General features: G+C 46.1%; 2 protein-coding genes across 3 annotated transcripts; one reads left to right on the forward strand and one right to left on the reverse strand.

The window, feature by feature from the left end:
• Nucleotides 1-430: 430 nt before the first annotated feature.
• Gdpgp1 (GDP-D-glucose phosphorylase 1) lies at nucleotides 431-6716 on the reverse strand. 2 transcript variants are annotated; one of them, XM_026388158.2, is made up of 2 exons: nucleotides 6385-6716; nucleotides 431-1786 (listed from the first exon to the last, which is right to left on the reverse strand). In XM_026388158.2, the coding sequence occupies exon 2, from the start codon at nucleotides 1765-1767 to the stop codon at nucleotides 616-618; it is 1152 nt and encodes a 383-aa protein (XP_026243943.2). In that variant the 5' UTR covers nucleotides 1768-1786; nucleotides 6385-6716; the 3' UTR covers nucleotides 431-615. The 2 variants fall into 2 exon arrangements, 1 of the variants encoding a protein (XP_026243943.2); XR_013343739.1 differs by lacking the exon at nucleotides 431-1786 and adding an exon at nucleotides 5483-5531.
• Nucleotides 6717-6980: 264 nt separating this feature from the next.
• On the forward strand, nucleotides 6981-10554 carry Cib1 (calcium and integrin binding 1). The gene is made up of 7 exons (XM_026388180.2): nucleotides 6981-7125; nucleotides 7256-7290; nucleotides 8342-8450; nucleotides 9435-9585; nucleotides 9722-9840; nucleotides 9929-10017; nucleotides 10313-10554. The coding sequence occupies exons 1-7, from the start codon at nucleotides 7075-7077 to the stop codon at nucleotides 10332-10334; spliced, it is 576 nt and encodes a 191-aa protein (XP_026243965.2). The 5' UTR covers nucleotides 6981-7074; the 3' UTR covers nucleotides 10335-10554.
• The last annotated feature ends 1556 nt before the right edge of the window (nucleotides 10555-12110 follow it).

A 12110-nucleotide genomic window follows, 5' to 3' on the forward strand; every position in this document is an offset into this window, starting at 1 on the left:
AAGTAGGGCATCTTGATGGAGAAGCAGGAACAAATTCAAGAGAAGGATGAAGAAATAAAAATAAGTGATGGAATAGAAAAAGGAAGGAAGGGAGGGAGGGAGGGAAAGAAAAGAAAAGAAATGGTAGAGAGAATCACAAATGCACATTGTCCCAGCTCAGATTCTGGCATCTGACTGCCTGAGCTGCAGTCAGGTATGGTGGCATTCATCTGTAATCCCAGCTATTTGGGAGGCTGAGGCAGGAAAATCACTTGAGCTCAACAGTTCAGGAATTTGAGGACAGCCTGAATAACATAGGGAGAGCCAGTCTCAAAACAAAAAAAACATACAGCAGCAACAACAAAACAGTGGGCAAAGGAGGAACAAACAGAGAAGGTGAGAACAGGAAGAAAGGTGAAAAACAGCAGATATAACCAGGAGAGCATGCTGATTCAATTTATTCCAAGGTTTCTCTCCTTCACCAAGACCAGTCATCAGTTCTTTCTTTATTCTTCCCCTTAGGCTGAGAGAAGTAGGAAAGCAATCATAAAAATAAATGACCAGATGACTACGACAATGAATGACTATGAATGGAAAGGGATTCAGTCAGTTAGCAAATAAATACCTCCAGAAGGATCACAGCTCTTCCTGGGCCATCAAGGCTACCAGTGCTTCCTGTATCTCATCTGCTTGGGCTGGAGGCAGCAGACAGTCCTGAATGAGGGCCAGGGCAGCCTCCTCTGTCAGGCTACTGAAGTCCTGGTATGTTTTGACAGGGAGGTGGCCAGCCAGTTCACAGAGGGCAACATTGAAAGCTTCACCTTCCTTTATTCCAAAGTTGGACTTCCGGGCCCACAGAATTACTCGGACCCCTGTGAGAATTGTGGATGTTGACGCCTTTCCAGGTGGAGCTCCCCGAGTTACAAACAAGTTATGTGCAATTTCATGATCAGTGAGGTAGTCAGTGGCCCGACATACCCTGCTAATCAAGGCTTCTAAGTCAGGCCCTGGCCCACTAGTGTAAAAGAGGAAACCAGGAGCTGGTACGGCCTGGAGCAAATACAAATGGCCCCCTGGGTCTAGAGCCTCACTTGGTGCCCCCTCCACAGGCAATCTGTGGGCCAGGTAGTAGCCATGCAGGTGGAGGTGGTTCACTGAAGCCAATCCCCCCAGGCTGTTGAAGCCAACCCTGAAGCCTGGGTGAGAGCTCAGCAACACAGTCTCAAGCCCTGCCCGCAGCACACCTGGTAGCAGGCGCTGGGGTAGCCCCAGAGTAGGCTCAGGAACCAGCAGCACATGGCCCCACTCCAGGGGACTGACATTGATTATCACCAGGATGTCCTCTTGCTGGACAGCTCTACAGTCATTGGGCTTCCGGTGCAGACGGAAGAGAACTTCTCCTGGCCGGATCTTGTTGAAGTTAAACTGTTCAGGGTCAAATGCCTGCCTTACACTCTTGATGTTCTGAGGACGTCTCCTCTGTACACCTCGCTCCACATTTAGCTGAGCCACAAAACCCACAGCACCAGGGAGGGTTTGAGTTTGCAACTCCCCTAGGCGGTAGCGAAAGAGCCCTAGCTCCACCCTCTGCCTCCAGGCAGAACAGAGGGCAGAGTCAAATCTCGTTGGTATGTCCAGGGCGCTGGGTGCATTCCTTGGCCACTGAATGCCTTCCACTATAAGTTCCTTCTGCCCATAGACAAAATCAGGGATGCCTTTCTCTTCCCAGTCCTCATTGTTTGGAGGTAGCAAATATGAAGTTTCCTTTGAATAATGCAAAAGAGCCATGGAACTACCTGAAACAATCCTAAGAGATGAAAAATACATGAGAGTAGTCCATTTTCAGAGATTTTTATTTTCAAAAAATCTTGACTTTTTGTTTAGATTATAGTCAAAAACAATATATAATCCATGCCTTTGGTAAAATACCTAGAAAAAATAGAAATTGCTCATATTTCCATCACTTGCAGATGAGCATGTTTTTACTAAATCAAAAATATATATTGACTATTTTTTGTTGACAGTTTTATATACAAACATCCATATATATTTATATATACATACATACATACACACATATGTATTCTCTGTATATGTATACACAGAGGAGAGGAATGGGAGAAAAAAAGATAAAAGACTTATTCTATGATGTTGGCAAAGATGTGGAGAAACTGGAACCCTTGTACACTGTTGGTGGAGAGTGAAGTAATACAGCCATTGGAGGAAAAAGTATAGCAGTTCCCCAAACAATTTATTTTATTTTATTTATTTTGATACTGGGGGTTAAAATCAGGGGCACTTTACCACTGAGCTGTATCCTCACCTCTTTTCAAATTTTATTTTATTTTATTTTTGTGGTGCTGGGGTTTGAACCCATAGCCTTGTGTATGTGAGACAAGCAGTCTGCCAACTAAGCTATATCCCCAGTCCTCAAATTTTATGTTGAGAGAGGGTCTTGCCAAGTTGCCAAGGCCAGCCTCAAACTTTTGGTCTTCCTGCCTCAGCCTCTCAAGTCATTGGGGTTGTAGGTGTGTGCTATCAAGCCTGGCAATATAATATATTGTTTGTGTTTTATATATATTTTTTGTGTGTATGGTGCTACAGATTGAACCCAGGGCCTGGCATTTGCTAGCAAGTGTTCTACCATTAAACTACATCCCAAGCAATTAAAAAATTTTAGCAGGGCATAGTGATGCATGTCCTTAATCCTAGCAAGTTGGGAGACTTGAGGCAGGAAAATCAGCAACTTAGTGAGACTCAGTTTCAATAAAAAAGGCTGGAATTGGTGGAGCACCCCTAAGTTCAATCCTCAGTATATAAAAAAAAATCTTTTGTAGAGAGATTAAGATAACATAAAATTTATGTTATGCATCTGTTAGCACAATTAAAAACTTTTTTAAAAAAGTGTCTCAAAATGAATTTAAGAAATTCAATTATTTCCTATTTACCCGAGCTATATCAAAGACAGTATTCATTCATTCATTCATTCAGGATAAAGACCTACATAATGTTCACTCCTGATATTCTGGGGATACCTATTCTGTATGCTTTTCAATTCATCTCAGACCACTCTCCCCACTGCCACTCTACTCCTTACTCTTCCTAAGTTTGTTCTTGCTCAGGGTGTCAGTACTTTCTGTTCCTTTAATGCAAAATAACAGATCTTTTTCCCAAAGTTTCTTCACATGGCTGGCTCCTTTGGGTCTCGGATCATAAATCACGTGTTGGTGAAATCTGTATGGCCATCCTATTGAAGGTCCCAAAGAAAACAAGAAGAAAGGAATAATCTTACAAGCAGGAAAAAAAATTGTCTTGTTGGGCTGGGGCTATAGCTCAGTTGGTAGATTGCTTGTCTTGCATGCACAAGGCTCTGGATTCGATTCCCAGCACCAAAAAAGAAAAAAAAAGAAAGTCTTGTTAAACATGAAAAAAGGGGGCTGGGGTTGTGGCTCAGAGGTGAAGTGCTTGCCTAGCATGCATGAGACACTGGGTTCAATCCTCAGCACCATATAAAAATAAAATAAAGGTACTGTGTCCACCTATAACTAAAAAATAAATATTAAAAAAACTGAAAAAAAGTAGAACAAATCCATAAATCCAAGAGTTGATACTCTTGACAAAATCATAACCAATATGCCTGTAATCCAAATTACTTGGGAGGATGAGGCAGGAGGATGGCAAATCTGAGAAACCTGGCCAAACACTGTCTCAAATAAAATTAAAAAGGGGTACGAACGGAGCTCAGCGGGAGACAACTTGCCTGGCATCATGTGCAAGGCCCTGGGTTTAATCTCCAGTCACACACACACAAATTTAACCTTTGAGAGAATCAAACCAAGAAATAAAATTATAATCAGAATGAGAAGATAATTTTTGTTTAGTTTTGTTTTAATGGTGGTGCTAAGGATCAACCCCAGGGACTCATGAATGTTTGGCAAGTGCTCTACAACTGAGCTATCCTTCAGTTCTTGATAAACTCCTTTTAATGTATATCAGAGCCAGGAGCAATGGCTCATGCCTGTAATCTCCATGACTTGGGAGGCTGAGGCAGGATTGCAAGTTCAAAGTCATTCTTGGCAACTTAGTGAGACCCTACCTCAAAATAAAAAAATAAGGGGCTGGGGATGTGGCTCAAGCGGTAGCGCGCTCGCCTGGCATGCGTGCGGCCCGGGTTCGATCCTCAGCACCACATACCAACAAAGATGTTGTGTCCGCCGAGAACTAAAAAATAAATATTAAAAATTATCTCTCTCTCTCTCTCTCTCCTCTCTCTCCTCTCTCACTCTCTCCTTAAAATTAAAAAAAAACATCCCATTTATTAAAAAATAAATAAATAAAAATAAAAAAATAAAACAGGCTGGGGATATAGTTTATCGGTTGAGTGCCCTTGGATTTGATCCCCAGCACAACACACACACACACACACACACACACACACACACACACACACACACAGTGGGCGTTAGGAACTCAATTTTATCAATGATTAGGCAAAAAAAAAAAAAAAAACCAAAAAAACAGGACAATATGCTAACCAGATACCACATGATTCAGAATAACTATTTAATACTATGACAAATGTGCCAAATGGCACAATATCTACCAGGAAGCAAAGTGACCATCAGAAGGTTATTCAGGAAGGAAGATTCAGAACCAAATGAGGCGGCTGGGAGATCTAGATGACAGCTAGTCATCATGTCACAAGGTCAATTGCCACATCTTCATATAAATCTCTGATTACCATGCAGTCAAGGTATCCCTGGCTGATTAGCTTTTCCTGGTCTGTCTTACATAGGAGCCACAGTGACAGATTCTTGCTTGTCTATTGTTTCTGTTTAGTTTTTTAAATTATTTTCTATTTATCAATGGACCTTTATTTTACTTATTTATATGTGGTGCTACCTCACACATGCTAGGCAAGTGCTCTACCACTGAACTACAATCCCAGCCCTTATCTATTGTTTGAATACAGAAGATCAACCCTATCTTGGATAGAAAGGGCCTACTCTCAAGAGAAAAATAATCAGGTTGGGATGAGGCTACACTCCAATCACTTTGACTGGTTTTGGTGTTTCCATAGCACTGTAGTTTCCACTGCATGGAGTGTAACATTTCCACAAATGTGGTACTCATACATTGATATAGTGAATCTTTCTTAACAAAATCACTCTCAAATGATCCCCTTATTATGAAGTGCTGGGAAAACTAGAGTCACTCATTAAACACTGAACAACTGCCACACATCAGGTCCTAGCTGTGCTTATGGGGCTTGCATTCTACAAAGGGAAACAGACACTTATGCAATCATCACTCAAATAAACCTACATTGCAAACAAGATATATATGCACTGTCATGGAAGAAGCATTAGAACCTCTCTAAGTGTAGAATCCTAATCTAATCTAGGGAGTCAGGAAAGACTTCCCTGAAGATAAAATGAAGAGGAACAAAAGCCAAGAGTGGTGGCACTTGCCTATAATCCCAGCAGCTCAGTAGGCTGAGGCACAAGGATCGGGAGTTCCAAGCCAGTCTCAGCAACTCAGCAAGACCCTGTCTGTAAATAAAATATAAAAAAGGGTTAGGGATGTGGCTCAGTGGTAAAGTGCCCCTGGGTTCAGTCCCCAATACCAAAAAAAAAAAAAAAAAAAAAAAAAAGGAACAAAAGCCACAGTGGCTGAAACACAGGAGGAGAGGGCCAAAAGAAAAGAGGAAGTCTGGGTTCCAGAAGATCAGGCTTTGGATTTTTAAACATTTCATTTTTTTCCCCCCTGGATTGGGGTTTGCTGGGGATTGAACCCAGGGGCGCTTTACCACTGAGCTATAACCCCAGTCCTTTTTTAATTTTGAGACAAGGTCTCACTAAGTTGCTGAGTATCTTGCTAAATTGCTGAAGCTGGTCTCCAACTTTCTATCCGCCTGCCTCAGTCTTCCCAGTCTCTGGGATTACAAGGCATATGCTCTCTGGCCCGGATCCATTTAATGGTTTTTAAACTGAGAATGACATACTCAGGTCTAGACTCTACAAAGATCAGGAGGAATAATGAGTTGGAAGAATAAAAAATTAATCCTACCTCCACCTCCTCCTCCCAGCAACTTGGAATCCTCACCTTCTAGAGTAGTATAGGTTCATTTATTCAAGCACGCATCCGATATATATTTATTGAAAATCTATGTGCCAAGCAATGACCTGGGAGTTGAGAGAGGACAAGATCAAGAGCTCGGTTTTTACAGTTGGGAGCATGTAATCTGGCGCTGGGGTGGAGTTCAAGGAAGCACCTCAGCTGGAATAATAGAGTAGGGTGGGAGCCTCGGAGGGGGTCAACCTACATGTCCTAAATGTCTAAATGTCCGAGCCAGAAGAGTCACCTCTGGACGTGAATTTTCATGTCTGTAAAATGGGAGCCTACCTGGTCCAGCTGTTTCAAGAATGGAAGATAACTGTGCACAGTACTTGACATCCAGTGGGTTCTCAGTAAACAGGCTTAACAGGCAGCAAGGTTGTGGTTACTTCTGGAAAAAGGGGCTCGGTGTACCGAGTGTTGTAACAGGCGCCCGCTGATACAGACTGGAAAAGTGCTCTCAGGGCAGATGGGGAGCCAACCGCTTCCAGTCACCCGGCGAGTCCGAGGTTTCCCGGATACTCCAGCTGAAGGGATTTCCTAGATGTTCCTTACGGGTCCCGCCCAGGGCTGTTGCTGCCAGCACCTATTGCAGGTGGGGATGCAACACCACGAGACTTTATCTGCAGCCGCTACCTCGCGGAAAGCGGGTCAGGAAGCCTTTAGCGCAGGCGCAGTCTGCACTACGCGCGCGGCCGCACCGCCCACCAGGGGGCGGGGCCGCGGGGCCTGGGCCCTGCCCCGGAGCGTCCGGCCCCGCCCCGGGCCCCGCCTCCGGCTCGCCTAGTACCGCGGGGGCCGGCAGCTGGCGGGCGGAGCAGCTCTGGGAGGCCTGGGCGTGGCGAGGAGGGGGTGCGGGGGTTGGTGGCCTCAGCTGCTGTTGCCGGGGGGACTGGTCGGTGACGCAGCCGAGGGCGGAAGTGAGAAAGTTGTCGGTGTCCCAAGAAGAGTTGGCGGAGCTGTGCGCGCGGCGCGGCAATGGGGGGTTCGGGCAGTCGCCTGTCCAAAGAGCTGCTGGCCGAGTACCAGGTGCGCGGGACGCGGGTTCTCGGGGAGCTCGCGTGCCGGCCTGCGCCCGGAAGCGGTGTCCCGGGGTGGGCGGCCCAGCGGCTGCGGCCTCCGGACGGTCGGCTGACCTCCCTTCTGGTTTGCCTTCCAGGACTTGACGTTCCTGACTAAGCAGGAGATTCTCCTGTGAGTGCTGCCCTGAACCCCACTTGCGACTTGGGATCCTCTAGAGGCGGCTTTGGGGGTCACTGTCTTATAGATGGGCAAACTGATCCCCTGTTGGAGGGTGGGGCAGGGCTTGCTGGAGTTAAGCAGCGGAGATGTTACTGGAAGCGAGGAGTCCAAGCCCAAGGCTGCACCCCTTTCCTGGTACACCCTCTCGTGTCGCGCCTGGGACCCCAGAGTTGCACCGCAGAACCACCTCTCAGGATCCGGGAAAAGTTGGGAGCTGTTTGACCCTGTGCTCCACTAGCTTCTGCACTAGCGAACATCCTGCCCCTGTCCTGCAAGGGTTGCTGTGGCTCTCGCGGCTGACTTTGCCCACTAACAAAACCAGAGAAGCCTTGGAGAGCCTGGCGTTTCCTTCCAACTTAACTTGAATAATATAGTAACTGTTAACACTTCTTGAGCATTTACCTAGGCCAGGAACTGTGCTAAGTGGTTGCCTGTATCATCTAACTTAGGGAGGTATAGGGCAAGGAAACAGGTACAGAGGGGTTTGGTAACTTGCCTAAGACTACCTTGGGAGGAAGTGGATTTGATGTGGGTTAGAACCCTTGAATGAGAAGATTCCTGGACTTCCCTTGGCAAAGATCATTCCATTGGGAAGGAGGTGGGGCTGAGAAGGAAGATAGTTCAGGGAGGTCTGGAGGAGTCCCTGGAGTGAAAGAGAATGAGATTGTGGTTTTGATCTTTTCTTTCTGTTCTTAAGGACCTTTTGGCTCTTTCTCTAGTCTCTCCATCCATCAGTGATCTAGAATCAGTGCCCAGCACAGTGCCAGAGAACACACAATAGGCTCTCAGTAAATACCTATTGCAAGAATGGACTCCCAGCCTGTACTGTCTTGTGACTTATATCCTTTTGACTGACCATTGCCCAGTGACTCAGAAGCCCTGTGTGTGGCTTAGCTCCTCACCTGATTTATAAAGGGTCAGGTGGCAAGGCAAGGAATGGGAATGCAAGTACATACAGGGAGACCAATTGCTTGAGAGAGACCAGTTCCCCTCTCGTTGTCAGAGCCCACAGGCGGTTTTGTGAGCTCCTTCCCCAGGAGCAACGAAGTGTGGATGAATCACTGCAGGCACGGGTATCCTTTGAGCTGATTCTCAGCATTCCAGAGCTCAAGGTAAGGCTCCCCACCCCCTCTACCCACCTTTACTCTGCTAGACCCCCTAATTCTTCCTGCCACTCAAATAGAGAAAATGGTGTCACTGGTCTGTATTCCAGTTTTTATTTTTTTCCTGCTTAGCTTTAACTTTCTGAGGGCAAGGATTTATCAAATTCATCCAGCAAGGGCTGGGGTTGTGGCTCAGGGATAGAGTGCTCGTCCAGCATGTGCAGGGCACTTGGTTCAATTCTCAGCACCACATAAAAGTAAGTGTTCAACTAAAAAAATATTTAAGAAAAATCACCCAGCAAAATTATCTAGAATGTTGCTATTTATTTATTTATTGGTACTAGAAATTGAACCCAGAGGCACTTTGCCACTGAGCTGCATCTCAAGTCTTTTTCTATTTTTTATAAAGGGTCTCACAAAGTTGCTAAGACTGGCCCTCCCACCTCAGCCTCCCAAATCACTGGGATTATAGGCAGGTACCACTATGCCTGAATTAGAATGGTGGTTTTTAAACTGGGATTCCAGGACATATTCTTGGAAGTTCAGACAAGTTTTGTCCTTTAAGAGGACAAAATCTTATTAAAGTTTGAGAAACCCTATTGCACAGGTTGGTTGTAACTCAGTAGAGCTGCTGTGAAATTTTTTATACAAAGAGACTAACCCAATTCTTGTAACATAATAGTTGTTCAGTTAAATACTTATATTCCAAAATAACCAGTTCATCTTTTTTCCTTCCTCTTCCCACTCTGTTCTCACTTTGAGTTAAACAGACTGCCAGGAAGCCATTCCTGCCCCTTCTCCAGCTGGCTCATTTAGTGCCCCCTGCGCTCCCCTACCAGGGCCTTCTATCCTGGCCCCAGAGCTTCTTCCCCATAAATCTGAGCTCCATGGTGCTGGTACTGTGACCCACTCCATCAAGTTTCTGATAGGGTCTAATGAGCATGTGACCTGGGGCTACTTCCCAAAGCACTCAACAAAGGCTCTCTTACTTAGGCCAATCCCTTCAAGGAACGAATCTGCAGGGTCTTCTCTACATCCCCCACCAGGGATAGCCTAAGCTTTGAGGACTTCCTGGACCTCCTGAGTGTATTTAGTGACACAGCAACCCCAGACATCAAGTCCCACTATGCCTTTCGAATTTTCGGTAAGGACCAGAAAGAACTGGTAGAACACCACCTATTCCAACATGGGCTTCATGGTGGGGCTGTTTGGGAAGTGGGTGGCATTTGTGCATTTTGTGGTGCTCCTCCTGACCATGCCCTCCTATGTCTGCTCTCTAGACTTTGATGATGATGGAACTCTGGACAGAGAAGACCTGAGTCAGCTTGTGAACTGTCTTACGGGAGAGGGCGAGGACACTCGACTCAGTGCCTCAGAGATGAAGCAGCTCATTGATAATGTGAGTAGCCAGATCAGGCCTGATCTAGCTGGGCTTGGGAGCAGGAGGCAAGAGTTGGGGCTCTGGCTTAAAGCTCTCCCTTTCCCAGATCCTGGAAGAGTCAGACATTGATAGGGATGGGACCATCAATCTCTCTGAGTTCCAGCATGTCATCTCCCGTTCACCTGACTTTGCCAGGTATTTGGTAATGGTTGCTCTGCATTCTGGGGACCAGGTCTCAGGTCACTCTTCTTCCAAAGGAGAAGGGACAGACTCACATGGGACACAAACCATTCTAAAGAAGGTCTTAGGGGGAGGGGCGGCTAGGTTTGGATTCAGTCCCTACTCTCCTCTTCCATCAGAAAACCCCACTTGGGCTGGAGGTGTAGCTCAGTGGCAGAGCATATTCCTAGCATGCATGAGGCTCTGGGTTCCAACCTCAGCACTGGGGAAAAAAAGAAAAAGAAAATCCAACTCACTCTTTTCTGTGCAGTTCCTTTAAGATTGTCCTGTGACAGCAGCCCCAGCGTGTATCCCAGCACCCTGTCCAAGACCTTTCCACTGCTGAGCTGTGGCCAAGGTTACGCCTGCGTTGTCAGGGCCGGCCAAGCAGGCCCAGCCTGGAGCCGGCACCGCGCAGTCTGGTCCCGGGCAGGAGAGGACCCCACCTGCTTTTCCCTGCCATTGTCATCACTCTGTTTCTACTAATCAATAATAAAGGTTTAGAGGTTTTGATCCTAAGTGTGGCACTAGAAACACTGGTATAAGGAAGAACGGAACTTTTAGAAACTTTTGATCATACTAGTAATAAGTCACATCTAAAAATGGGACCAGCAAGGCATGTGGCACATGCCTCTAATCCCAGAGTCTTGGGAGGCTGAGACAGGAGGATCACAGCCTCAGCAATTTAGCAAGGCTCTGAGCAACTTACTGAGACCCTGCCTCAAAATAAAAAATTAAAAGGGCTGGGAGTGGTAAAGCATCCCTGGGTTCAATCCCCAGTACAGTAAGAAAGAAAGAGATATAGAAAAAGAAAGGTTGGATCAGTGAGAAATCAAATCCCTCCCACCCCTGAATGAAGGTATAAGTATAAGGAGATAGCAGTGAGAGGTGGAACTCTCTAGAATTTTGGCTGTGGTGGTAGTTACATGAATTTTGGAATGTGTTAAAATTTGAAGAACTGTATACTAAAAGAAAAGTTAGTTTTACCATATTATCATTTGTGAAATTAAAAATTGTAAGAGGCTGGGCATGATGGTGCACTCCTATAATCCCAGCAACTCAGAAGGCTGAGAGAGGAGGATTGTGAGTTCAAAGCCAGCCTCAGCAATTTAGCAAGGCCCTAAGCAACTCAGTGAGACCCTGTCTCTAAATAAAATACAAAATAGGATTAGGGATGTGGTTCAGTGTCCAATCCCTGGTTTCAGTCCCTGGGTTCAATACCTAGCACCCCTGAGTTCAATCTCTGGTACCCCCCAACCCTGCCAAAATTGAAAGGCATTTAAGGAAAGTAGGCCCATCCCTAGCTACACTGAACTGATGGACGGAGTGACTCCTGCAGACTAAAATCCCTTAGGTAAGTGCCATACTCCACTCCAGGCTGGCTGTGGTTCACTAATCCTTGGGGGAAAAAAAGCTTAGAACCCCCAGAAACAGACCAACTTCAAAAAGCAAAAGTCCTTTAAGAGAGCCATGATTAAACAATTATTTTTTCAAATTTTATTACAAAAAAAGTAAAGTGCATCTTATTAAAAAAAATATATATATAAAACCCATGTAAATTCAAGGCCCTGTGCTGGGCAGTGTCAGTATGGGTATCCCTTAGTGTGGAGTCAGGCGGGGTGTGAAGGTCAACTGGGATGAGAAGAAGCTGGGATACAGTCAATTCCACCCTGTGCTTAAGTTCATAAATGGGGCTGAGATGGTGAAAGGGACACAAGAGTTGTCTCTCTGACTGGGATGAAGGCAGGCAACGGTTTCTTCCTTCCTTGAATTCCAATGGAAATGTGTACATTGTCACAATCTCTCCCAGGCTCATGCTCCTTCTCTTACGTGGCCACAGCCTGACATGGGCAAGAAGGCCCAGGAGCTGGGTCTGAGCCCAGGGCCTAAGGAGGGCTGCAGAGCCAGCCTGGCCCTCTGGTCCCTGAGTGGTGGGGTGATGGCGGCACAGCTATATCCTCAACCAGGCAATTCAAGGACCCTCAGAGCCCAAGCTAGCCCCTAGCTCTGCAGGGAGAAGGGAAGCCTATGGCAGGAGGATAAGGCAGAAGGTAGAGGATACCAACTGG

The sequence above is a fragment of the Urocitellus parryii genome, chromosome 6, assembly GCF_045843805.1.
Source record: "Urocitellus parryii isolate mUroPar1 chromosome 6, mUroPar1.hap1, whole genome shotgun sequence".
Classification (NCBI taxonomy): Eukaryota; Metazoa; Chordata; class Mammalia; order Rodentia; family Sciuridae; genus Urocitellus; species Urocitellus parryii.

Bases quoted from the DNA above. Each gene is read 5' to 3' on its own strand.
- Gdpgp1 (XM_026388158.2), bottom strand. From the start codon at position 1,767: ATGGCTCTTTTGCATTATTCAAAGGAAACTTCATATTTGCTACCTCCA.
- Cib1 (XM_026388180.2), top strand. From the start codon at position 7,075: ATGGGGGGTTCGGGCAGTCGCCTGTCCAAAGAGCTGCTGGCCGAGTAC. The intron at 7,126-7,255 runs GTGCGCGGGACG...TTTGCCTTCCAG, and splicing joins AGCTGCTGGCCGAGTACCAG to GACTTGACGTTCCTGACTAA. The intron at 10,018-10,312 runs GTATTTGGTAAT...TTTTCTGTGCAG, and splicing joins CGTTCACCTGACTTTGCCAG to TTCCTTTAAGATTGTCCTGT.